Raw genomic sequence first — 26773 nt, forward strand, 5'->3', positions numbered from 1 at the left:
TGCAGAGAAAGCACCTGGCTCAGGGCTGGCCCTTGGTGAGCTCTCAGGATCAGTAGACTGGAATGGGCACTTGGGATGAATACAAGAGGGCTTTCTAAACAGTGGCAGGAAAAACACCACTGGGTTTCCAGATGCAGACACCCTGGTTGCGAACACCAGGATTGCAAGCACCCGCGGAGGGGAAAGATTGCGCAGGGGAAAGATTTTTAAATACAATGTTGAAATTCTGAGAGCAGCTTTAAAAAAGAAGGAGGGAAAATCAAAACACGCAAAGGAACAAACCCACCAGAGCTGCGCCCGCAGCCGACCTTTCTCCCTTTACTTTTCAGTATTCCCCTCTGGGTGCCTGCTTCTTCCAGGTTGGAGGCTGCCTGCGCGCGGCCGGGTCGCGGGCACGGGAGGTGGGGACCTACCTCAGGCTCCAAAGGTCTAGGTCACGTGAGCCGCGGAGAGGCGAGCTCTGAAGCCGGCGTCTGGCAGGGTAGTCGCGAGGGGCCGGGCTGCTGCACTTCTCGCCGCCTGCGCCACGGCTGCGCGGACCTGCGGGCTCGGGTGAGTGCGACGCGGCGCGCAGGGTCCTGCCTCGCGGTTGTCCCGGGACGCCGGGAGCGCCGAGCGGGTGTCTGCGGAGCCGCAGTGTGCGCAAGACGGGAGCTAGAGCTTGGCCGGCTCGGAGTTTCCAGGTTGGGAGCCGGGGAGGCTTGGCGCTAGGCTCTAGGTGCGTCCGGCCGGGGGCACGTTCCCGAAGGCTCCTGGCACAATCCGAGGCAGTCGCACGGGGGCTTATTGCACGCCAGGAAACCTCTCGGTTCAGGGTTTTCCCCGGGGTGCGCGAAGCCTTGGGGTACCCCGTTACTCTTGATGCAAGGTGGGGACACATCCCTTGCCTCCCTCAACACGTCTTTGGGATGTTTTGATTTTGTGGGTGCTGTGGAAGAGGGGAGGGGGAAATGCCTTCGAGTTGAGCACCCCACAGAAGAAGAACTGTCTTGATAGAAAGCAAGCACAGAAGAGAGACCTGGAATATAGGACTAGGGGAAAACGGGGGCACAGGATAGCTGGAAGCAGCTCTCTGCCAAGCAGATTCAGCCCTTATTGGGAAGTTTCTAGGAGTTAGTGGGACCCTTAGAGACAAATGGAAGCACCCAGTACCTTTTAGGACAGCTTGGTCTCACGGGAAAAAATAGGCTTTGGTGTATTTATGGATTCAAATCCCAGCAATGCATTTTGCCAGTTGGTGACTTTGAGCAAAATTTTTTAGGTTTGCTAAGCCCCAGTCTCCCTATTTTAAAGACAGTTCTTTTTTCTCCTCCTCTTAAATGGACAACTAACTTTTTACTATTTCTGGTGTGAGATGAGTAAAAACAGAGATGGAAGGAAGAAAAAAAATCAACTAGGATGAATTTTGCTAACTTGAACTGTATCTTTTAAGAAAGTTGTTCAAAATAGGAATTTTTACATTTTTGGAAAAAGTAGATCACACTGGATCTACTCTCATATACTGGCTTTGTTGGTGTATGAGAGTCTGTGCAGTTGTCAAGATCCTTAGGACGATTGGGATTTCTAGATTTGTGCTCCAGGCCACTCTAAGTCCAGTGGTAACTCTTTATAATGTAATGCAAGTGTTCTTAGCAAGAAGCTGTTTCATTCTTTTTTTTGGTGGTGGGGGGGAGTTGGGTTTTTTGGAAGGGCATAAGTGGTCTCATAAAATATATGGCTAGTTTATAAGCTAGCTTATAAACCAATTTGTAATGGGGTTCTTCTAGACTGATTTTAGAGCCTGAGAAATAAGTGGTTTTTGACTGACAGGTGATTTAAGTAACTTAGAAGAGTGTTAAGCAAGTCCACAGGACTTGCCAGTTCACACCCCTTGAGAAAATAAAAACAAGAAGCAAACGGCATGACCGTATTTTGTTGATGACTTTGTTTTAGAAAGCATATGATGTGTCAGAGGAAAGAATCAGTGTTGACTACATTATTGGTATGCACTGAAGTAAGATGAGAAGAGCGTAATTACTGCCTCAGATAACATCAGATACCCGTTTATTAGCACTAAAATTCCCGAGGTAAATTGGTAATGACCCATTAATAAGGAGTATAGTTCATTTTAAAAGGAAATGGGATTATTTCAGGTTAGCATTCCCAGGGGTTTAATACTGTGGGGTTTTCGTGGGCTGAACTAAGAACATTTAAAAGAATGGAAATAGGTAAGTTTCTCATAATTTGAAAGGTACCTTTTGAAGAATGACTCATGAATATCTACATAGATTTGGGAAAGGGTAAGCTGGTCAGAATGCTAAGAGCTGTACCTTGGCCAAAAATAGGAATGGAGTTTAAACTTTTTCTTATATTTGCAAGTTCAAAGATTTAAGCAGCAATGGACTCGGTTCACAGCACAGTGATCAGGTACTTTCATCATAAAACCCAACTACTAAGCATAAATGAACTGAAACTACAGTATTGACATTTCTCTCCCTCGGAGATACTATAGGAATAGCCTTGTACATATGTTTTTCTTTTACTACTTTAAACCAGAACCTGGGAAGTTAGATGGGGAGGGGAGGGGATAACTTTAGGTCCTTTGATCAGTTGGCCTGATAGAGCAAATTCTTAGCATCTTATCTTTCCAAATCCTTGGGAGTTACTTAACCTTTTCTACATATTCTGATTCTAATTAGTGGTTCATTTTAAACTGTTAGGGTTATTTACAGGTCGAAATATTTATGTAGGCATCCGGGGCTAGCCCTTTCTCCTTTCTCGTTTGGGACTCCATATCCCATTACTTATCTTTCAGAAATACCACTAGAGACATCTTGGTGTAACTATATGGTTCTTTGGGGGAGTGGGTAACCCAGCTCCCAAGAGATCGATTCTCCTTTTTCTTTCTCTGCAACCTGTTCTGTTCATAGCTCAACCTTTACTTTGTCCCAGATCATTTGCAAAGTCTCCCAACTTAGCTCTCAGATGTCAGATCCTCTCCACTCTAGCCAAACACGGATGCTGGAATGAGCTTTCTAAAGCACAAGACACTCCCCTCCTTAAATGCCTTCAGTGCCTCCTGACTGCAACCAGGATGAAGTATAAACTTCCTTTTTTTTTTTTTTTGGGCCTGGATTCTGTTTCTTTTTCTTTTTTTTTTATTGTCTTATGTTAGTCACTGTACAGTACAGCATTTTGATATAGTGTTCCATGATTCATTGTTACCATATAATACCCAGTGTTCCATCCAATACGTGCCCTCCTTAATATCCATTACTGATGGCTCACTGATACCCACACCCCTCTCACTTCTAAAACACTCAGTTTGTTTCATGGAGTCCATAGTCTCTCATGGTTCGTCTCCCACTCCAATTTCCCCCGCTTCATTTTTCCCTTTATTTTCCTAATGTCCTTTGTGCTGTTACTTATGTTCCACAAATAAGTGAAACCATATGATAATTGACTTTCTCTGTTTGACTTACTTCACTCAGCATAATCTCCTCCAGTCCCATCCATGTTGATGCAGAAGTTGGGTATTCATCCTTTGTGATGGCTAAGTAATATTCTGTTGTGTATGTGGACCACATCTTCTTTATCCATTTGTCTGTTAAAGGGCATCTCAGCTCTTACTATAGTTTGGCTATTGTGGACATTGCTGCTGTGAACATTGGAGGCATATGGCCTTTCTTTTCATTACATCTGTATCTTTGGGATAAATATCCAGGAGTGAAATTGCTGGGTCACAGGGTAGCTCTATTTTTAATTTTTTGAGGAACCCCCACAGTTTTCTAAAGTGGTTGCACCAATTTGCATTCCCACCAATAGGGTAAGAGTGTTCCCCTTTCTCCACAATTTCTCCAACATGTGTTATTTCTTGCCTTGTCAATTTTTGTCATTCTCACTGGTGTAAGGTGGTATCTCAATGTGGTTTTGATTTGAATCTTCCTGATGGCTCTTGATGATGGACGCTTTTTCATGTGTCTGTTAGTCATTTGTATGTCTTTTTTGGAGAAGTGTCTGCTCATGTCTTCTGCCCAGCTTTTGACTTGTTTATCTGTTTTTTGGGTGTTGTGTTTGAGAAGTTCTTTATAGATCTTAGATATCAACTCTTTGTCTGTGGTGTCATTTGTGAATCTCTTCTCCCATTCCGTGGGTTGCCTCTTTGTTTTGTTGACTGTTTCCTTTGCTGAGCAGAAACTTTTTATGTTGATAATGTCCCAAAAGTTCATTTTCACTTTTGGTTTCCCTTGCCTTTGGAGACATGTCTTGAAAGAAGTTGCTGTGGCCGATGTCAAAGAGGTTACTGCCTATGTTCTCCTCTAGGATTTTGATGGATTCCTATCTTACATTGTGTTCTTTCATCCATTTAGAGTTTATCTTTGTGTATGGTGTAAGAGAATAGTCCAGTTTCATTCTTCTGTACATAGCTGTCCAATTTTCCCAGCACCATTCATTGCAGAGACTGTCTTTTTTCCATTGGATATTTTTTCCTGCTTTGTCGAAGATTAGTTGACCATAGAGTTGAGGGTCCATATCTGGGCTCTCTATTCTGTCTCATTGGTCTATGTGTCCGTTTTTGTGCCAGTACCATATTGTCTCGGTGATCATAGCTTTGTAATATACTTTGAAATCAAGCAACGTGATGCCCCCAGATTTGTTTTTCTTTTTCAACATATCTTTGGTGATTCAGGGTCTTTTCTGGTTCATACAAATTTTAAGATTGTTTATTCCAGCATTTTGAAAAATGCCATGGGTAATTTGACTGGGATGGCCTTGAAAATATAGATTGCTCTGGGCAGTATAGACATTTTAACAATGCTTATTCTTCCAAACCATGGGCATGGAATGTTTTTCCATCTTTTTGTGTCTTCTTCAATTTCTTTCATGAGTGTTTTGTAGTTCCTGAAGTAAAGATCCTTCACCTCTTTGGTTGGGTTTATTCCCAGGTATCTTATGGTTTTTGGTGCTATTGTAAATGGAATCAATTCTTTAATTTCTCTTTCCACAGTTTCATTGTTATTGTATAAGAAAGCAACTGATTCTGTGCATTGATTTTTTAATCCTGCCACATTACTGAATTGCTGTATGAGTTCTAGTAATTTGGGGATGGAGACTTGGGTGAGCATGTCACCTGCAAACAGAGTGAGTTTGACTTCTTCTTTTACAGTTTGAATACATTTTATTTCTTTTTGCTGTCTGATTGCTGTTGCTAGGACTTCTAGTATTATGTTGAACAGTAGTGGTGAGAGTGGGAATCCTTGTCGTGTTCCTGATCTCAGTGGGAAGGCTCTCAGCTTTTCTCCATTGAGAATGATATCTGCTGTGGGTTTTTCATAGATGGATTTTATGAAGTTGAGATATGTTCCTTCTATCCCTATACTCTGAAGAGATTTAATCAGAAAACGATGCTGTATTTTGTAAATGTTTTTTCTGCATCAGTTGAGAGGACCATGTGGTTCTTGTCTCTTCTCTTATTTATGTGTTCTATCACATTGATTGATTTGCAAATGTTGAACAACCCTTGCATCCCAGGGATAAATCCCACCTGGTCCTGATGTGTAATCCTTTTAATGTACTGTTGGATCCTCTTAGCTAGAATCTTGTTGAGAATTTTGACATCTGTATTCATCAGAAATATTGGTCTGAAATTCTCCTTTTTGATGTTTTTTTTTTGCCTGGTTTTGGGATCAAGGTAATGCTGGCCTCATAGAAAGAGTCTGGAAGTTTTTCTTTTGTTTCTTATTTTTTGAAACAGCTTCAGGAGAATGGGTACTATTTCTTCGATGAATGTTTGGTAGAATTCCCCAGGGAATTCATTAGGCCCTGGACTCTTGTATTTTGGGAGGTTCTTGATCATTGCTTCAATATTGTTATTCAGGTTGTCAATTTCTTCCTGTTTCAGTCTTGGAAGTTTATAGGTTTCCAAGAATGCATCTATTTCTTCCAGGTTGCTTAATTTATTGTCATATAGCTGTTGATAATAATTTCTGATAATTGTATATATTTCCTTGGTGGTAGTCATCATCTCTTTCCTTACATTCATAATTTGATTAATTGGGTCCTTTCTCTTTTCTTTTGGATAAGTCTGGACGTGGTTTATTGATCTTACTCTTTCAAAGAACCAGTTTCTAGTTTTGTTAATATGTTCTGTATTTCTGGATTTTTAATTAATTAATTAATACAGCAATTAATATTGCTGTGTTTCTAATTAATTGATCTCTGCTCTAATATTAATTATTTCCCTTCTCTTGCATGGGTTAGGCTTAATTCATTGTTGATTCTCCAGATCTTTAAGGTGTAAAGACAGTTTGTATATTTGGGATTTTCTTTTCTTTTTTTTTTTTTTTTTTTTTTTTTTTTGAGTGAGGCTTGGATGGCTATGTATTTCCCCCTTAGGACTGCCTTTGCCATATCCCTTAGGTTTTGGATTGCTACATCTTCATTCTCATTGGTTTCCATGAATTAACTAAGTTCTTCTTTGATTTCCTGATTGACCCAAACATTCTTGAGTGGGATGGTCTTTAGCTTCCAAATATTTGCATTTCTTCCAAACTTTTTCTTGTGATTGAGTTCCAGTTTCAAAGCACTGTGGTCAGAGAATATGCAGGGAATAATCTCAGTCTTTTGGTATCAGTTGAGACCTGATCTGTGACCCAGTATGTGGTCTATTCTGGAGAAAGTTTCCATGCACACTTGAGAAGAATGTGTATTCTGTTGTTTTAGGGTGGAATGTTCTGTATATATCTATGAGGTCCATCTAGTCCAGTGTGTTATTCAAAGCTCTTGTTTCTTTGTTGATTTTCTGCTTAGTTGATCTGTTTTTTGCTGAGAGTGGAGTATTAAGGTCTCCTACAAATTAATGTATTATTATCAATATGTCTCTTTATTTTGATCAATGGTTGGTTTTTGTAGTTGACTACTCCCATGTTGGGAGCATAGATATTTACAACTGTTAGATCTTCTTGTTGGATAGACCCTTTAAGAATGATATAGTGTCTTTCTGTACCGGACTACAGTCTTTAGCTTAATATCTAATTTATCTGATATGAGAATCCTGCCCCAGCTTTCTTTTGAGGTCCGTTGGCAGGAAAGATTGTTCTCCATCCCTTCATTTCCAGTCTGGATGTATCTTTAGGTCCAAAATGAGTCTCTTGTAGACAGCATTTGGTGAGTCCTGTCTTTTTATCCAGTCTGCAACCCTGTGCCATTTTATGGGAGCATTTAGGCTGTTCACGTTGAGAGTGATTATTGATAGATAAGATTTTATTGTCATCATGTTGCCTGTGAAGTCTTTGTTTCTATGGATTATCTCTGTACATCTCTGTTCTGTATCACTCTTGGGGTCTTTCTTCTTTTATAGAACCCCCCCCTTAATATTTCTTGCAGCACCAGCCTACTGGTCACATATTCTAAAAGAATATGTCTCTGCTGGTCCTGGAAGCTTCTCACCTCTCCATCTCTTCTGAATGACAGCCTTGCTTGATAAAGCATTCTTGGTTGTATGCATATTCTTCTTATTTAGTGCCCTGAATATGTCTTGCCAGCCCTTTCTGTCTTGCCACATCTCTGTGGACAAGTCTGACGTTATTCTGATGGTCCTTTCTCTGTACATAAGGAATCTCTTCCCCCAAACTGCCCTTAAAATGCTTTCCTTGGTTCTAAGATTTGCGAGTTTTACTATTACATGTCTGGGCATTGATGTGCCCTCATTGATCTTGGGGGGTGTCCTTTCTGCCTTTAGGACACAATTGCTTGTTTCATTCCCCAGATTGGGGAAGTTCTTGGCTACGATTTGGTCAAACATATCTTCTAGTCCTCTCTCTCTGTCTCCCCACCTCCTCAGGGATCCCAGTAATTCTGACGTCGGAATGTTTCATGGCATCATTTCTCTCTCTAATTCTGTTTTCATGGATTTTAAGCTGTTTGTTCCAGGCCTCCCCCTGCTTCTTCTTTTCTATCAGTTTTTCTTCAAGATCGACAATCATTCTTCTGACTCATCTCCCCTAACTGTTAGAGTATCTAGATTAGATTGTGTCTAATTGATAGCATTTTTAGGCTCTGCCAAATCTTCTTTCACTTCTGCCCTTAACAAATCTATGTTGCCATTAATAGTTTTCCCCAGCCTGACTATTGTCTTCATAACTGCTAACTCTGAAGTCTATTTCTGACATCTTGTTTATATCCATATCCATCAGAACTGCTGGAGAGGCCATTGTCTCTGGGTCTTTTCTTTGTTGGGAATTCCTCCTCCTTGTCATTCTGTTAAGTTGTGGTTGAGGGAACATACAGCTAAAAATAGTAACTACTATTCAGGCAAGGTGCACCCTGGGAAGTTTCAGAGCAATCAGAAGTCACCAGCAAAAATGGGAAAAAAAAAAAAAAAGACCCCAGCCAAAATGAGCCCCAAGAGTAAAATTTATAAAGTACAAAAACAAAACACCAACAAAAAAAGAAAAAAATAAATAAAATTAAAAAGTGGGGTGGCGAGGTGACGGGAAGGTTGTTATAGTCTCTCCATGTGGGTGAGGAAGGGTATTTCAGTCCTTCCTGGGTGTATCTTGTTATCTTTGTTTGAGAACTCAACTCTCCAGAGATAAAGGGAAATTAAAACTGGTATATATACAAAGGTAGTATTGAGTAGGGGAAAAAGGACTACATTAAAGCTTATATCTATATATATAAAGAAAAGGGAAAAAAAAGTATATGTATGAGAAAGTTACTATGGAATGTGTTGTGTTAAATATCTGGTTGAAATGATAAGTAGGTTAAAAAAGAAAAAAAAAAAAAAACAAAGAACCAAGAATCATGAGAAAGAATTTTTAAAAAGAGAGAGAAAAAAGTATCCAAGAAATATACAGGCTGTGAGCCAACACCAGGAGCTTAATATACTGTTTTCCCCTTGGTGTTGGGGTTTTGCAGTTTTATGGGGACCCTGGGGTTGTTGTTCTCTGTTCTTTTGGCTTGTCTTCTCGGAGAGGGGCCTGCCACGTTGTTTTTCAGTCGATCCTGCTTGGGCGGAGTTGCCTGCCTTCTATCAAGGGGCTGGGCTCTGTGGAAACTGGTTTTGGGGCTTTTTTTCTCCCGAGGCTTTTGTTCTCTGGCAGCTTTTCTCCCCTCTTTGGAGGGTCAGAGCAAAGTAAACTGTCTGCACCCAGACCTCTGCCTCAGAGAGAAGCCATAGACCCCTCCTCTCTGAATCTTCCAGAACACAGACTCCCCCCTTCAAGCTCCGTTGAACAGCATAGCCTCCCATAGGCTGTGTATGACCCCAGCGACCCTCTCAGTGGTTGGCTTGTTTCTGTACCTTTGTGCCACCAAAACCCCGAGCAATACAGGTCCAGGCAAGCCTGACCCCAGTGGCTGCCGTTCCCAGGACCGTGGGCACCAGTGCAAGCCCGGTCCACTCAGGCGCAGGGGGCCATTGGCTTCAGCCAGTTCCGGGACCAAGGGCTTAGGTCTGTGCCTGCAGCCGCCTGGTCCCAGCTATTGTCCCTTAAGCCCCTTGTTCTGTTTGAGTGCTGTTATCAGTTCCATCCCATCTCTCAGCCACCAGTCTCCAAGCTATTGCTGGTGTCCAAGTGCAGAGCACTTTCACATTGGGGTATTAACTTTCCAATGGCTGGCATCTGGTGGCTCCCAAACCCCCTTCTGTTTATCCTCCCTGTCTTCACACTCTCAACTGATGATCCTCTGCCCCTGTAGAGATGCAGACATATATAATCTTGTATCTCAGGCAGATTTCATGGGTGTTCAAAGTGCTTTGGTAGATCTCCAGCTCAATTCAGGGGAGCGGTTGAAATTGAGTCCCTACTCTTACGCCATCTTGCCCCCCTCCAAAGTATAAACTTCCTTCCATGAATTGCAGTGTCCTCCATGTGATTCCAACATAACTGCACAGACCAAAGTCACATGACCCCCTCAAGAACAGTGCTCCAGCCAAATCAAACTCTTCCTTGTTCCCTAAATTCACTCTGCCTTTTATATCTTTACAGGTAGGCGTAGTTGCAGGCAGAAAGTAGGCGCTAAATCAATACCAGTTGAATGATAATAGAATTTCCATAGGGGTATACACTGTATACCTCCTGTTTCACCCTTTCTGACAAATTTGAAAACTTTTCGTAATCAATGTTGTACCTTCAGAAATTGTGGCAGAGTCTTGCTTTCTTGTCATAGAATAATATAGAGAGCCCCCAGCTGCCCTCTAAGTTTACCTTTATTTTCTCTCTCTCTCTCAATTTTGTGGTCTCTCTAACTTCTCTTTATTTATAATGATGCAAAATTAATTTTATTCGCTTACCTGCAGCAAAGGAGGACATATACCCAAGGGATTGGGGACATAGGACAAGACCTCTAAAAGGTTTGGCCTTATGCTGAGTGAGGCAAAGGAGGGATCAGGGAAGTGGGGGTGGGGGGATGTGGTGTTCAAGGCAGTTCAGCAACTATTACAGCAGTCTTGGTTCAGGAGGTGGGAGCAACAAAGTAGGACTGGGGATACATCGCTAAGAAAGCAGGAACTGCCCAGAACAAAGGATTGTCAGTGATTTGGCAGCTGCAGTGTGGCCTTGGGCATGTAGAAATGTTGTCACTGTTCTGTTGGGAACATTACTAGGTGATTACCAGAAGGACTGATTTTCATTTGCTCAGATTTCTTTACTCCTCCCTTCATATGCTCGAGTGCATGCACGTGCATGCACGTGCCCATACATACACACATGCATACCCATTAATGCACTCATGCTAGTTGAAGGCATGGTGAAATTGAGTAGTGGTGATGTGGGAAACAAAGGCAGAAGAAAAATTATTAAATTTGCTTGTCATCTATAGTCTATTGACATGTCCTTGAAACAGGCAAAGTGACATTCCTCTAGGGACTCAGCTGCCTCAGATTTAATACTTTGCTAAGGGCAAAAGGCAATCTGAGTCCCCCAGGGTCTTGAAAGTCTACTTTAACATACAAAAAATCCTTTGGGAACTTACTTTATCTCTACCATCCCATCGCCCCCCCCAACCCCCGTCCCAAGGTACATGTTGGCAATCATCTCCCAAGCATATTACCCACCAATACACATGTGAAGGGTCGCATGACTCAGGCTTTATTAGACAATAATAAATGACCTTTCCTGAACAATAGCTATTCCCTCCAAGGTCCTGGAAACCTTGCTTCCAAAATTCGTTAGAGATTTTTATTATCCCTAACTCCCTCCCAACTTGAAAGTATACAATGGGTCACACCTCATGACCCTGGGGCAGCTCTTTCTGCCCACATGTCCTGTACCTGTGCTTTAATAAAATCACCTTTTGCACCAAAGATGTCTCAAGAATTCTTCCTTGGCTGTCAGCTTCAAACACTAACATCTTTTCCTACATCAGTGGGAGTTCTTAGTTAATGATACTACTATCTGCCGCAGCCATGTAAGTCAGATCTGGGAATCATCCTAGGTTCTGTTCTATTTCAGCATATAATATCTCCATCATTCACAAGGTCCTGCTAATGTTACCTTCAAATTATTTTTGAAGTCTGCCCCGTACACACTTTGACTATTGCCTTTACCTGATTTAGGATTCCTAGTCTTAGTTCTGTGTTAGTATAAACTCCATTAACTGGTGTCTGTGCCTTCTCTCTTCTCATTTAAATCCATCCTCACACTATGGCCATAATATTCTTTACAAGATACAGAGCCCTCAGTAGTTTCTTCACTAGAGGATAAAGGTTCTGAATGGCTTCCAGGCTCTCTGCAGTCTGCCATCTATTGACTTCTCCTGCTCCATCTTACCTTTTATCCACTTCCTACTTTATGCTGATATCTTGCCTGTGTCTTGGTTATCTGTTGCCATGCAACAGAGTTTGTAAAGGTCTAAAACCCTGGCCCGAGAAAATAGGAAAGGCAACAGCAAATGAAGAGTGTGGGGAAATTCATATAACTAGGAGTTAAGGTCAGGGTCATGAATGGCTTAGAGATTTGCAGTGGCCCAAGCCAGTTGTGATAAGGACCTGGAGTAGGACTTGGGAGTAGTGCTAAGGAGGAGAGGGCAAATTTGAAAGACAACTAAGAGATTCAGTTGGTGATTGATTGGCTGCGGGACGGCTGCAAGGAGAGAGATAAATCAAGAAAGAATCCAGGGTTTCTAGCTTCAGTGTTTTGAGACTATTTCTCCTTTCCTTTTTCTTTCCCATTTTAATTTTTTTTTAATTTTTAAAGATCTAACTGATTATCAAATGATTTCTGAATTGGATCAGCGTTCCATCTAGCAAGTAGAGGGGAATCTCTGAGGCTCCATTAAAAAAAAAAAAAAAAAAAGGAAGGTTTTTATAGGAGGGTGGAGCAAGAAAGTTATTAGTAGAAGAAAATGATTGTTCATTTTTCTCTTAGGGGGAAAAGCAAAGGGTCTTTCATGCAGATGACCTCATCTTCCCAGGGGGAGGGTGGAGAGGACCCCTGTGGCAGACTCATCGGTACCCATCAGAAAATTCCTGACTGACTAATGAAGACTGTATTTCTGGGATAGGTTGAATCTGCAGTTTTTCTATGCATTAAGCCCTAATGCATAGAAAGTTGGCCTAAGTGATGTCATTTTCAGCCTGTGGTTTTCTTTTTTAAAATTCCCACCCCCTTTTATTTTTTTTTTTAAAGATTTTTATTTGTTTATTTATTTGACAGACAGAGACCACAGGTAGGCAGAGAGGCAGGCAGAGAGAGAGGAGGAAGCAGGCTCCCCGCCAAGCAGAGAACCCGTTGCGGGGCTCAATCCTGAGATCATGACCCGAACCAAAGGCAGAGGCTTTAACCCACTGAGCCACCCAGGCGCCCCAAATTCCCACCCTTTGTTCAGACTCTCAGCTTACCTGAGAGATATGGTTAAAATATAGGCAATTTGAGAATTGAGAATATTTGAGAATATTTCTAACAAAGACAGAAAATAGAGAAGTAGGAACATGTTTACGGAAGAAGATACTAAATTGGGTGTTTGGGTTCTTCTTGATTACTTTTGATTTTTGTCAACATAATTCACATCTGTAGGTGAAAAATCCAAATCCTATTACACTTCTCACCATAAAATATTTTAGTCCTCTTTACCATCACTCCCCACCCTTCCCTTATCTGTAAGGTTTTCTCTGGCTCTTATCGGTTTCTTCTGTTATCTAACTCCAAATTTCTAAGTAATCTGCATAGTCTGTTTCTTGACTTTCTGGTTTAAGAGTTGTGTGTTTTTCTCAATTTGAGATATTTTCTATGGACTTCCTATTAATCAATGTGGGAATTTAGCACTCTTACCTGATGTCCCAACTTGCCTGCCCCCCATTCCTGTTCAAATGGCTATGGAGTATCTGGTTGTTGCTAAATCAGTGTCTGATGCTTACTTTATTATGCAAGTATGACTCACTGCTGAGCTGAGCAGTATACTCTGCATTGCCTTCCTGTACAGTTTTATATTCTCCATCAAGAGAATAACTTCCTCTTTTTGGATTGCCTAGTTTTCTGTGACATTATCAGGACTTCTTCCAAAGCTGGTGGACAGAACTGTAGTATCCTTACAGATACGATTTTTTACAAAAACCTGTGTGGTAGGCGTATTTTTTATTTTCTTGAGGATCTTTGCTCTGTCTCACTGCTCCGACCCACACTGGTGGTTCTCCAGGCACAGCTGTCATCTTGGATTTCTCTTCTGCATTAGTTCCCCTCGTCATGAAATTTCTATCTTTCCCTTTCTTGGTTTTCTTCATTGTTTTGGTGGAAAATATCTACCAGTAGCTTCCTGAGTCGTGTAGTTTAAAAATTAGTTTGTTAGAAACCTTACAAGGTTCCCTTAATTTATCCTCACACTTGTTTGAAAGTTTGGCTAGGCATATAATTCTAATTTGAAAATTATTTTCCTCTTAGTATTTTGAAGGCGTGTTTTCCCAGTATCTCTTAGCTGCTATTGAAAAGTTAAATGTCATCTTGGTTCTTGATACTCTTTTGTGGTATCTCTCTTTCTCTCTCTGGAAAGTTAGTGACAGTCTCTTTATTTCTGGAAACTCTTCTGCGTCATGTCATTCCTTGATCCAGGAACTTGGTGGTTCCTTTAAATCTGGGAGTTACGTCTGTACCTCTGCTAAATGTTTTTGTATTATCGCTTTGATAATTTCCTCCCTTGCATTGTACCTCTCTTCTCTTTCTAGAACCCCCATTAGTTGGATGTTGTTCTTCCAGAACCAATCTCTTAATTATCTTATCTTTTTTCTTTTTTTAAGCCCTTTTTTCTTTTAGTTATATTTTCTAGGAGATTTATGTGTCTTTGTTGTCCCACTCTTTTATCAAAATCTTGAGTTTGCTCCCACCTTATTTTTAGTTTTCAGGAACAAGGTCTTGTCCTTCATTCTCTTTTAAGAAAGAAGTATTCTGGGGGTGCCTGGGTGGCTCAGGGGTTAAGCCTCTGCCTTCGGCCCAGGTCATGAGCTCAGGTTCCTGGGATCAAGCCCCGCATCGGGCTCTGTGCTCGGCAGGGAGCCTGCTTCCCCCCTCTCTCTGTCTGCCTCTCTGCCCACTTGTGATCACTCTCTCTGTCAAATAAACAACTAAAATCTTTAAAAATTTAAAAAAAAAAGAATGAAGTATTCTGTGATTAAATTAATGTAATATCTTCTCTTACCTCCCTAAAGATATATCTGGTATATATGTATATGTATATATATATATGGTGTGTATGTATATATATATATATATATATATATGGTTTTTGGAAGAATTATTCCACACCTTATATTTTTGTTTCTTCTGATTTTTTTTTCAAGTAATTTCTTTTGCTTTTTCTTCCAAATTAAAGGCTTTCTTCCAATGTCCAGCACTTCTTTGACTCTAGTTTTATATTCAGTGTGAGAAACCAAGTTGTTGGTTGGAAGCTCCATTGTCTTGAAGGGATTTGCCAGCAGTTCACTGGTTCCCTAGTGTTGATTGGTGGGTTCCAAGGTACTTCACAAGTAATATTCACAAGGACAAGTAAGTCTGTATGGCACTCTTTTTTCAGTGGATTTGGGTATTCCAGAGAAAACTCCTTCATTTTCCTGCATGGGTGAGAGATAGAGGCAGAGAGGGCTGTCAGCTTTCTTAGAGCTGAGTGTTGGAGGGACCAGAGGCAATCACTATGTACACTTTCTTCCCCAACTTTTCCTATATTTCATATTCTCAAGTCTAGAGTTTCAATGGCTTAATTTTTCAAAGAATAAATTTTCTGCAGAAGGAGTCTGTTCCTCTGCTAGGGTCAGGAGGGGTCTGAGGCTCTACCCTGTGTTACAGACTCTCATCTGTCCCTCTGATTTTGGTGCCATGCTGTCCCTTGCCTCCCGCAGTGTCCTGGACTTACCATTGGCCTGTCTGTGATTTTGTGACGTGAATGAGCTTGTTTCTCATTGATATTCTGCTTTCATTCTCTGCAGACTACCTGTTCACTTTCCATCTAACAGTAACAACAAAATTTTGATCTGCCATATTTGCTGTTTTCTTTGGCCATGGGATTTATTAGCATGGTTTTGTGAGGGAACAGAAATAAACAAATGTGTTCAATTCACTGTGTTTTAGCAAAAGTATTAGGTTCCGTGTGGACCAGTTGAGTTTAATATATTCATGGGTCATGGGGTGAAGGTGTTCAGCAGGCAGCTGGGTAGATGAGCCTGCAGCTTCACAGAAGAGTGGCTATTTGAGTGGTGTCCCATGGAAGATCATCTTAGAGTGATGGGACCACCTTGGAGAGATGTGTGGAGAGAGATAAGCTATGGACCAAGGTTAGACTCCTGGGAAACCCTTTAAGGGGAAGGCAGGAGAAAAGGTAGCCATGAAAGAAAATATTCTAGAAGACCCATGAAAGCACAGATTACAGAAGGCAAAGCATTGGTAAATTTACCAAAGTGGTAATGTCAACATGTCAGAGAAGGCAATTAAGACAAAGACCTTTGAATTTGGGAATTTGAAGATCATTAATGATTGGGGTAAGACAGTATGGACAGAAGTGAGAATGCAGCAGGAAGGGAATGAAAATTGTTTTGTTAGCTTTGTTTTGTTTTGCTTTCAGAAACTACAGAGGTAATTGTAGGCGATGTTTCCATCCCATGGCAGAAGAACCAGATCAATAAGTCTGTGGGCTCCTCTTGGATACTATGCATACTTGATTTTAAAATACTTAAGGAGGGGTTTCAGTTCCACATTTATTTGTTCTTGCCAAGTAGTCCGTGACTTTGTTACCCTCTGATTACCTGTGCAAAGGTATTTGGGATGGTCTGATTTTTTTTTTTAATATTTCCTTTATTTATTTGAGAGAGAAAGAACACAAGTAGTGGGGAGTGGTGGAGGGAGAAGCAGACTCCCCGCTGACCGGGAGCCCGACACGGGCCTCCATCCCAGGACCCTGGGATCATGACCTGAGCTGGAAGTAGATGCTTAACTGATTGAGCCATCCAGGTGCCCCTGAGACAGTTAGATTTTTAAAGATCATTTCTTGTGATCAACTCTTATAGCTTTCCAGGGCTGGTGTGGGCAAGTAAGACCGTATGGAACTTCAAATTCTGAATATGTGTGTGAAGCTGATTCTGTTAGGGATGCCTTTCCTAATTACATGTATGATGAAATGTTCGCAGGATAATAGAGACAGTGAGGTGCAGTGTTACACTCAGAATAAACCCCAAGTTCTATTCTACTGGGAGAATAGAATAAAATAGGGAGCCCTCCGGAATAGCAAACTCCTTTCCTTCCCCCTGATTTTTGGAGAAATTGAGAAGACAAGGAGCAAGGCGGGTGGAGAGTGAAATGCTGTCTATATTCCTGAGACAAGCTGTGCTGGGCTGAAACTCTTAGTTCTGGGCAAATGAATCTCCTGCGACTGAAGCCCAGCGTTGGGCAGATTTCCCCAGTCATGTACAGGGTGGGGCCCAGACCGGGTGAAGAGAGGAGAGCATTGCTCCCCGTACAGAGCGTAGCATGCCTACGTTTATCTACCAGATAAACCTTTCTACCTCTCGCCTCAGCCTCCTGGGAGTGAGCAACAGGGTGGCCAGAGGCCAGCCTCACTGTGGATGGAAACATTAGGGCTGGGGAGAAGGGATTCTTCCAAATCACATGTTGACTTCCAACACCCAGAATGATCTGAGACCTGGCCTGACTCAGTACCACATTCCCCCTTACTTGCTGGACTCCAGCCACACTAGTTTCCATCCTCTTTGCCTCCTGTGATCGGGCCTTTGAGATCAGTTTTCCAACTAGGAGCTCTCTTCTCCCTAGATTCAAATGGAAGTCTCTCATATCCTTCAGAGCTGCTCCCATGTTGCTTTCTCAGAGGGACCCTCCCTAACCATCCCGTTGTAAAATAACATCACTCCTCGACCCATCACTCTGAACCCCTTTACCCTGCTTTCATTTTCTTGATAGCTTTCATCGGGCTCTTTCCCACTATAGGGTAAACTTCATGAAGGCAGACACTTTGTGTGTTTGGTTCTCTCTGCCTACACTGGAGTCTAGCACATAATAGGAGCTGAAGATACGTAATTTGAGCTTCTTACATGCAGATTTTTTTTTTGATAAATGCAGTATAGTACTGTAAATGTATTTTTTTATTCCTTTTGATTTTCTTAATAACATTTTCATTCCTGGGGCGCCTGGGTGGCTCAGCAGGTTAAAGCCTCTGCCTTTGGCTCAGGTCATGATCCCAGAGTCCTGGGATCGAGCCCCACATAGGGCTCTCCACTTGGTGGGGAGCCTGCTTCCTCCTCTCTCTCTGCCTCCCTCTCTGCCTACTTGTGATCTCTGTCTGTCAAATAAATAAATAAAATCTTTTTAAAAAATAATATTTTCTTTTCTCCAGCTTCCTTTATTGTAAGATTACAGTGTATAATTCATATGATATACAAAATATGTGTTACTTGTTGATGTTATTGGAAGGCTTCCAGTCAACAGTAGATTATTAGTCATTAAATGTGGGGGGAGTCTGACTTTTCGGCTGTACAGGGGGTCACATTCCTGACCTTCATGTTGTTAAAGGGTCAGCCTGTTTATTGAATTGAGTGGATGGTCTAGTGAACTTGGAGTCTGCCCCAGCTCTGCTCCATCAACATGGGCCCCTGTTGAAGAGCCACTAACTACTCTAAAGACCAGATGAGACAATGTGTGGTTAAGAGATAAGCAAAGTACTAGACTTAACTAAGGGAGTATTACATAATAATATGTAGTGTGTAATACATAGTCATATCTCTGTTTTGTAATCAGGGAGGAGTTTCTTATCACCTCAGGGAGTAATAGTTAAGATGACATTGCAGAATTTCCCAGAATCATCCTCATATAAAATATTCTCATCCATAGTGCCCAGTCTTACTCTTGTATTTACCACACTGTGTATCTTAATGTTTTATTTGATGAATTTAGTTACAGTAGATAGGAAAAAGGATGCCGAGTCTAAAAAGAATTGGGCTAATTTATATCAGAAAAATAAAGAATTTCTCACTGGAAGATAGTGCTTTTGCTGTGAATCCTAAAGGACTGAGGGCTTTAGCCACCCCTAAAAAATCATTTTCAAAACTGAAGGACGTACACTAGAAATCCATTATGAAGCATTCTCTGGGCATGTGATTTTCACTGCGTTGTAGATAAACATGCCCTTAAATCACTTGCAATTTTAGCACCTGTAGGTTTTGCAAATGCCAAGATAACCTAGTTTACCCAGAATTCTGCTTTTGTCAAAAGTTAGATGGAGGCAGGTTTTCTTATGTTGTCATTGACACAGTGATATATTGTAAAAGATATGGACTTCAGAATCATCTAGATCTGGCTTTCAAAATACAGCTTTACTGTTTATAGTAGTTAAGTGGGGGCTTGAGAAAATTAACCCAGGACTAGAGAAATTGTTCAACCTGGGACTTAGTGTCCTCATCGGGGTATGTCTTATGTAAACCTCTGGATTCAGGATCTCTCTAAGAATAGTGTCACAGTCAGATAAACACATGTTGCCCAGGGCACCTGGGTGGCTCAGTGGGTTAAAGACTCTGCTTTCAGCTCAGGTCATGATCCCAGGGTCCTGGGATTGAGCCCCACCTTGGGCTCTCTGCTCCTCGGGGAGTCTGCTTCCTCCTCTCTCTCTGCCTGCCTCTCTGCCTACTTGTGATCTGTGTCTGTCAAATAAATAAAAAAACGCACATAAAAAACACACTTAAAAACACACACACACACACACACACACACACACACACACGTACTGCCCATTAACAAATGAAAGGCTCTGAGATGTTCAGGAAACAGGAACCCTGTTTAAGTTTGTTTAACCCAAATTTTTCCAAACTTTTTTCTCTTTAAAGTCCATTAATATCGGGGCACGTGAGTGGCTCAGTGTACTAAAGCCACTGCCTTTAGCTCAGGTCATGATCTCAGGATCCTGGGATCTCTGCTCAGCGGGGAGCCTGCTTCCCCCTCTCTCTCTTTGCCTGCTGCTCTGTCTACTTGTGATCTCTCTCTCTCTCTCTCTCTGTGTATGTCAAATAAATAAATAAATAATCTTTAAAAAAAATCCATTAATATCTTACTGAGCTAATATTTCACAAAGGGTCCTGTGAGAGATCCTGGCTTATAATAATGCCAGACATACCTCGATAAGAAATCAATTTAGCTTCTCTTTCCCATTTGATTGTTGATGGTTCACATTTTACCCCCTCCATCCGGACTCCTCCCAGAGTTTTCCCCACCTCCAGTTGGATATTGGTCCCACTATCCATGTCTTAGTTCCTAGGGCTACTATAAAAAGGACCACAAACGGGGTGGTGGGAGAGGGTTTAAAACATCAGAATGTTTTAAGTAGGCTTGCCTACAAAACGTAGCTCACACATCTCACCACTCCCCCGATACCCCTTGGCTCCAGCCTCTGCCGTCTCTCCCAGAATATTACATTTTCCTCCTGGTTCCATCCTTATTCTCCCATAGTCCACTTGTTAGATGGCAGCCGGAGTGACCATTTCCCGTTTCACAATTCTGAGCAGACTGTATTATTCCCTAATGCTAACGAATATGAATAGAGCTAAAACTCGACCTATTTTGTTCCTGACCACCCTCTGAATTCATCATGTGCCTGCCACTTCCTTCCTCATTCACTGTGCTCCCATCAACCAACAACAAATAAAATTTAGTTGCACCTCAGGGCCTTTGCATTGTTTCCTCAAGGGGGGCTCTACCCAGAGATGTTTCCAGAACCTACATGAAGTGTTAGCCCAGCAGGAGGGCCTAGGATATACATGTTCCTCTACCATGTTTTGTTGAATAAATAAAGGCCACAGAATGCATGACATAAAATTTTTAGATATTACACAATAATAAGAAGCCTTTCCTGACCAAAACCTGTTGGTTTGGGAGGGCGCCTGGGTGGCTCAGTCAGTTCTGCGTCTGCCTTCAGCTCTGGTCATGATCCCAGGGTGCTGGGGGACCTGTTCTTCAGTGCCTCTCCCCTGACTCGTACTTTCTCTCTCACTCACTCTCTCTCAAATTAAAAAAAAAAAAATCTTTAAGAAAAATTGTTGGTTTAGAAATACTGGGCTAAAGTTTTAACAGGTTGATTTACAGAAGAACTTCTTAGCAACAGAATAATTTAATTCTGAAGGGATATAATATATTTCCAAATTTACCTGAATAAGGAGGAGGGACTCTGTCCCACATTTTGGGAGATGCTGGTATTGGGACTATAGAATAGTCTTAGAATTGGCATTAACTCTTTGCTTTACTACTTATTAGTGGTGTGGACTTGGGCCAATAATATATATATATATATATATATATATAAATAAAATAAATTCTCTGAGGATCAGCTTCAAATCCCTAAAGTGGGATGATAACACTATCTGCCCCAGAAAGGTCAGAAATGAACAAATAAAACAAATAAATGAACAAATGAACAAATAAAACAAATAAATGAACAATAAAACACTGGTTTGCATGGAAATCTTTCAGCAAAACAGCTAGAATTGGTATTTAGTGGAAGGTTGCATAATAGCTCTGTTATAGGATTCGGGTGCTTGGGATACGCTTGAATAATCTCGAGATGTGCTTACATCTTTGTAGAGTAGAGGAACCACGTTCTCGTACCTTTCTTTTATTGCAGAGTTCATGGAAATGTCTGTTACTAGTTGGCCTGTTTTGTTTTGGGGAATTTTTTTTTTTTTCACATTGGGAGCTACTTACGCCAGTTAAATATGGACAGGGGAATCCAAATAGCTATTTTATTGCAGGTACAGCATTTATTATGTGAGCAATTCCTATCTGTTGGTTGGAATAATTATCATATAAAATAGGCAAGTGGGAAGGGGAGAACAGAGAGTGGCTGTTTCCTTGTCCTCATTCTGGAGTTTTTGGTTTTGATTCTTTCTTCATTGGTAGAACACACAGTTTCCGAAAAGTGGCTTTTTCAGGTTTCTTTTCCAGAAGGCTTGCATATCTGACCTGTTAATGGTTGCTTTCAAACACTAGGACAACTTGGCAGGGTTTTCCTTTTTGTATCTTCTACTGATTATTTCAATTGGAATGGGAGTGTGATGGAAAGTAGTTTCCAGCTCATTTTTTTCAAATTAGGAATAGGAGACCACTGTGTGTGGGTAAATCTTTAGAAACCAGTTCTCTGGGGGTGGGAATCTTTGCTGATTTCTGTGGTGTAAATACTCCCACCAGGGCTTATTTCAAGGTACCAGCAAGATGTTCCTGAACACAGAGTTGGAAAGAAATGCACTGTGCTTTATGCATTATGGAATTTCTCTATCAAATACAAAAACCATATCCCTGGAGTCACGGTAAAATGTAGTAAATAGTTATGAAGTGATGAGTTCTGAGTATTTATTACTTAGGTTTTTAAAGAGGGCTTATTAAATGGTAAATTTAATTTTTAACAATGGCTTTGTTGAACATCGAGCTCTTAAAGCTCCTGGAAAGGTAACCACTGGTTTTAACACATTGACTGGGACCCAGAGAAGTCACTGTCACACTAAAGTTTTGATGCATGAGCTGGCAGAACCTGGATTAGTGTCTGTTTCTAAAAACCAAATTTCTCTAGGAAGATTGACTTATTAATATTTCTCTTTATTCATTTGTCACTTTTTATTGCACATTCTAATGATCTCTGAAAAGGGTTTCAGACTGTTACAGGCTGTTAATTATCTATTGAGATAATAACAGAATATCTGAATATAATTGTAACCAAGGATGGAGTGTGGAAATCAGATTTGATGTAGAGCCATAAATAGATCCTGGCTTTGAGTCTTGGCCCTGCTACTCACCAGCGGTGTAATCTTAAGTCACTTACGTACTTCTCTGGCTCCAATTTTAGTCTCCAAGATGAAAGAATTAAGCCACATGAATCTCTAATATCTCATATCCGTCTAAAATATGATTCATTATTTAGACACATCAGTTCAACAGATATTTGCCAATACCAACTATGTGCACATTTGTCACGGACTCGATTCCAGGCAGAATTAAACATAATATAATTATAGAAATTATTATTATAGCAGCATCTCACATTTATGCAGAGCTTTCTCATTTGCCAAAGAGAAAGTGTACTTTGAGTCTTGATGTTCTATGGCTCTAGGAAATCAAGACACATCCTCATAGAATGTTAGAGAAAGAAGAATGTATTCTAAAAGAACAAACAGAACCCTTATTCCTAGGAAACGCAAGAGGTCATAACCAGGTAGTAACAAGGAATAAGGAACAAGCATTTTTTTGACATGTCTATCAGTTGCTTCATTTATCTTAACAAAAGCAAAACCGAAAACTTTTTTTTTCTAATTATAAGAGTCATTATTGTAGAAACTTTAGAAATTTTTAAAAAGTATTAGAGAAACTACCATATATCCAATATAATAGCCTGCTCTTCTTTACCTAATATTTTAGTATATTTTCCAAAATATTCTTATCATTTTAATTGCTGTGTATAATTCCATCTTTTTGGTGTACAACAACTTAACTTAAATTGTTTACATTGTTGACAGTTTTTATTATTCTAAGGATCACTGTGTTAAATAGCTGTTTTTATAGAAAAACACTGTACTTTGGACATAAGGTTTCCAACTGTAATATTTAAGGTTTAGTAAGATAATTTTAATAAATCATATGCTTTTGACCTTTAGCTTACTTAATTCTGCCAATATTGCTCTGTATTTACTTAGATTTTATGTTTCTAAACATTAGAAGGAACAGATTGCCTGAATCCTTCAATATGATATATATGAACTGGAAATAGCATCAATATTTTCATATTATTTCATATAGGCATGGTAAATTGTATGGTTAATAATTTTTTTTCACTTTCTTTGGGCAATAGCTTCTAGCACAGGGTGTTTTGTTTAGAAAGTACTCAGTAAATGTTCAATACATTACAAGATTTGAGCTAATTTAGGATAAACGAAAACATTTGAGAAGAATTTAAGAAAAAAAAGAAACAACACTTCTCCATTCATGATAATAGCTCTCATTTTCATGAAGAAAGATGACAGCCCGGCACAGTTCAGGAATTCTGATGGTTAAATGAGAATTATGAAATGAAGTATGTTGTTGCTTTAATTCACCGGCATGAGAAACCATGACTCTAATAGTTATTTGATTAAATGTTAATGTGATCTACTAAATTGACCCAGCTCCTACTTTTATGTATTAGATGTATGTCAATTAAAACAAGATGAGTTTTACCTCTTTCCTCCTTTAACATCTTTGAGTCAACATCTGCTTACAAGGGAAGTGTTGTTACTGCCCTGGTTATTTAAATATTAATGACTTCCATTAAAGGGAGCTGGAGGTTTGCAACAGGAAGATGGAGAAATTAGATGGCCTGATTAGTTTCTTGCCTCCAGGAAGAAAAAAAAAAAAACTCTTACTGGAAGAGCTTCTTCCCCTATTTTTTTTGCTTCCACAGATTTTTTTTCCCCTGAACCAGTTAGAGAGTAAGATTGTTGATTTTAAGTATTCCTTGAAAGTAGTTATGTTATTAAAACATCAGTGTAACAAGTTCACATAATTTTTAAAAATGTTTCATCATCTCCATAGTGGTCACTACTCTTGGGATTCTTGGGACTAATTTCAGGTTTTAAATTCATTTTGTTCCTTATTATAGGCAAAACCATTTTTTAGCTACGGATTGTATTTGGTTGGGCTTGTTTACATGAAGTATGGGGAATTCTATTAAGTCAATCATGAAAGATTTGACAAGCATTGTATATTTGATCAAATTATAATGGTAAATGTCTATCTTACTGGGGAAATGTGTCTAAAATTTGTTACAACCAGTATCTTCCTGTTATGCCAGTTTGGGTTGTGATAAACACGTGGTAATAGATTTTTATATATTTTGTGTTTTTAAGATGTTTTAAAGGCATGGTATTTTAAAGCACCATTTTAACAGTCCAAAGCAGGCATTATGTTCACATAATTATATACTACTTTTTACATCCAGAAACCTGAGTGAGTAAAGTATTTATTAGTTTCGTGTACTTTACTTAAGACTTTAGAGATAAGAATTTGGATCATGCTTAAATAGTAGTAAGGCAGAGTAATAATAGTACTGATGTAGGATCATAATTCTTAGCATTAAGGATTAAGGTGAATCAGGTGAGGCCTTTGCCCAGGGTAAAATTTAAGAGCATGCCAAAAAACTCAATAATCATGATACATAGTATTTTAATGCATTATTTGGGGGGGGGATCAAAATTAATGCAAGAAAAAAATCCATGATAAACAAAACATCAAAATTTTAGAAAAAGTTGCAGTCTAGCCCTGCCTGTTCACCTGACTCAACTTAACCTGATCTTGGCCTTGACTGGGTTCTGCATGTCCTAGGATGAGGCATTCCTTGGAGTCAACTTTTCCTTATCTAAAATTGGTGATAATCACTTTTGATTTCCTGGTCGGGTTATTAAGATATTCAGATCAGCTGGAAACACTTGGGAAAGCCCATTGTAAATTCAAATTATATGTTTTTGTACAAGTTTAGGGAAATCATATAATTTTAAGCCATTATTATTATCATCTGAGATGAATACTCTAGACAAACATTAGATTCGAAGACCCTTAAAAAGCTGTCTTCATAAAGTTTGAGGCATAGCTCTTCAGTTTACTTATCGGGTAGCTATAGGGACAGGGACCTAAAGATAGTCCTAGGACCTCCTTCCTCCTTCTTTCTTTTTTTGTTCTCGGATGCAAAGTTTATGATTTGTAGAGAGAGAAGAGGTCATTGGAAATCTGTTTTGTTTGTTTTAAATTTTTAAAATTTCTCTGCCATGGACAACTCATATCTCCCTTTGCTCAAGCTGTTCCACCCATCAGTGATGCCTTCCCATCTCTCCTGCCCATTTGGGCTCCACCCGCCTTTTACGCACCTCTGCGACCTTGGTAAGGCCTTCCTGGGTTCTCTCAGTCTTCCCAATCCTCTCCCTTCCTGTGGTAAGTAACTGTCTCTACCACTCATCTGGTGATCAGTTACAGAGTCCTGTTGTCTTGAAGTTTTAGCTAATCCTGCATTGAATTTAAAAAAAATTTTTTTAAATTCAAAAAGTTTATCACTTTTCAGACCATGGTTTTAGAAATAGAAATTGTCTTTCTATATTTAGAAATACAAATATAAACCTGGATAGTGCTTGGGTTAAGCAGGGATTGGGTCTGTTTTATTCAGGTTGTATCCGAGGTGCTTAACATGCCCAATATACTTTTCTTTTTTTCAATATACCTATTTTTTGAATGAAATAAATGAAGGTCTTATATGTAAAAAGCCTGGGTCAATATTTACTCTTCAGAATCATTTGTCGTTTTTCTCCTAGGACTAGAGGGAATGGTTGGTGCCATGTGGAAGGTGACTGTTTTGGTGACCATGTTCATGTTCAGCCCTGGTGGTAATGGACTCTTTCACTCCATATACAAAAAAGCTCGGGTTTCCGTACCACGTAAGGGAGACGTAGGAAAGCCATTATTTCTTACTTCCTACATTGAAGCTGGAAAACTCGAAGAAGGTAAGTTTCATAAAATCAGAAAACCACTGGTAAATTTTCAACAGGTTTTTTATTTTTTTAAAGCAGTCATCTTACAGGATTCAAAATACCTTCCAGGGTTTATACTCAGTTGTTTTATTTCAAATATTATTGTTTGATGTCCTATGTTATCAGAATTTTTAGCTAAAATGAGAGTTTTTCAGGGACAGATTATCTAGTGGTGGAGGCCCAACAGTTCTATTTATAAAAAAAAATTAGCATAGTGCCCGTCCACAGTTGGACACTTAACGAAGTGACTATTTTCTTTTAAAGATTTTATTTATTTATTTGACAGAGAGAGATCACAAGTAGGCAGAGAGGCAGGCAGAGAGAGAGAGGGAAGCAGGCTCCCTGCTGGGTAGAGAGCCCCATGTGGGGCTTGATCCCAGGACCCTGAGATCATGACCTGAGCTGAAGGCAGAGGCTTAACCCACTGAGCCACCCAGGCACCCCTAATGAAGTGAATATTAACCTTAGAACTTGATATATATATATGTCAGTTACTGGTTCAAAGGATTCTACATAAACTCATGTAAGCATCTCCACAGCCCAGGGGGGAGCTGTACCCATTTGACACACAAAAACACTAAAGCAGGAAGAGATTCTGTTACTTGCCAGAGTCAGCTGGACACCAGCGGGTAGATTCAGGATTCACACCCAAACAACCTCACTACTCTCTATGACCACAGGCATCATGTTGGGCCCCTTGGCCTGGCAAGTTCCCCAAACCTCCTAGGCCTCGGTTTCTTCCTTAACTAGATGGACAAGTAATCACTTAGTCACGTTGCA

General features: G+C 40.2%; 1 protein-coding gene across 2 annotated transcripts in view; it reads left to right on the forward strand.

Moving 5' to 3' along the window:
* The first annotated feature begins 468 nt into the window (after positions 1-468).
* The window catches only part of CPVL (carboxypeptidase vitellogenic like), a 128861-nt gene continuing 102556 nt past the window's right edge, over positions 469-26773 (forward strand). For both annotated transcript variants that reach the window (XM_032304005.1, XM_032304006.1), the window contains exons 1-2: positions 469-552; positions 25778-25966. In XM_032304005.1, coding sequence (XP_032159896.1) covers positions 25789-25966 — 178 coding nt within the window. In that variant the 5' untranslated portion in view covers positions 469-552; positions 25778-25788. The remainder of the gene's footprint in view (positions 553-25777; positions 25967-26773) is intronic.

This window comes from Mustela erminea, chromosome 11, assembly GCF_009829155.1.
Source record: "Mustela erminea isolate mMusErm1 chromosome 11, mMusErm1.Pri, whole genome shotgun sequence".
In the NCBI taxonomy this organism is placed as follows: domain Eukaryota; kingdom Metazoa; phylum Chordata; class Mammalia; order Carnivora; family Mustelidae; genus Mustela; species Mustela erminea.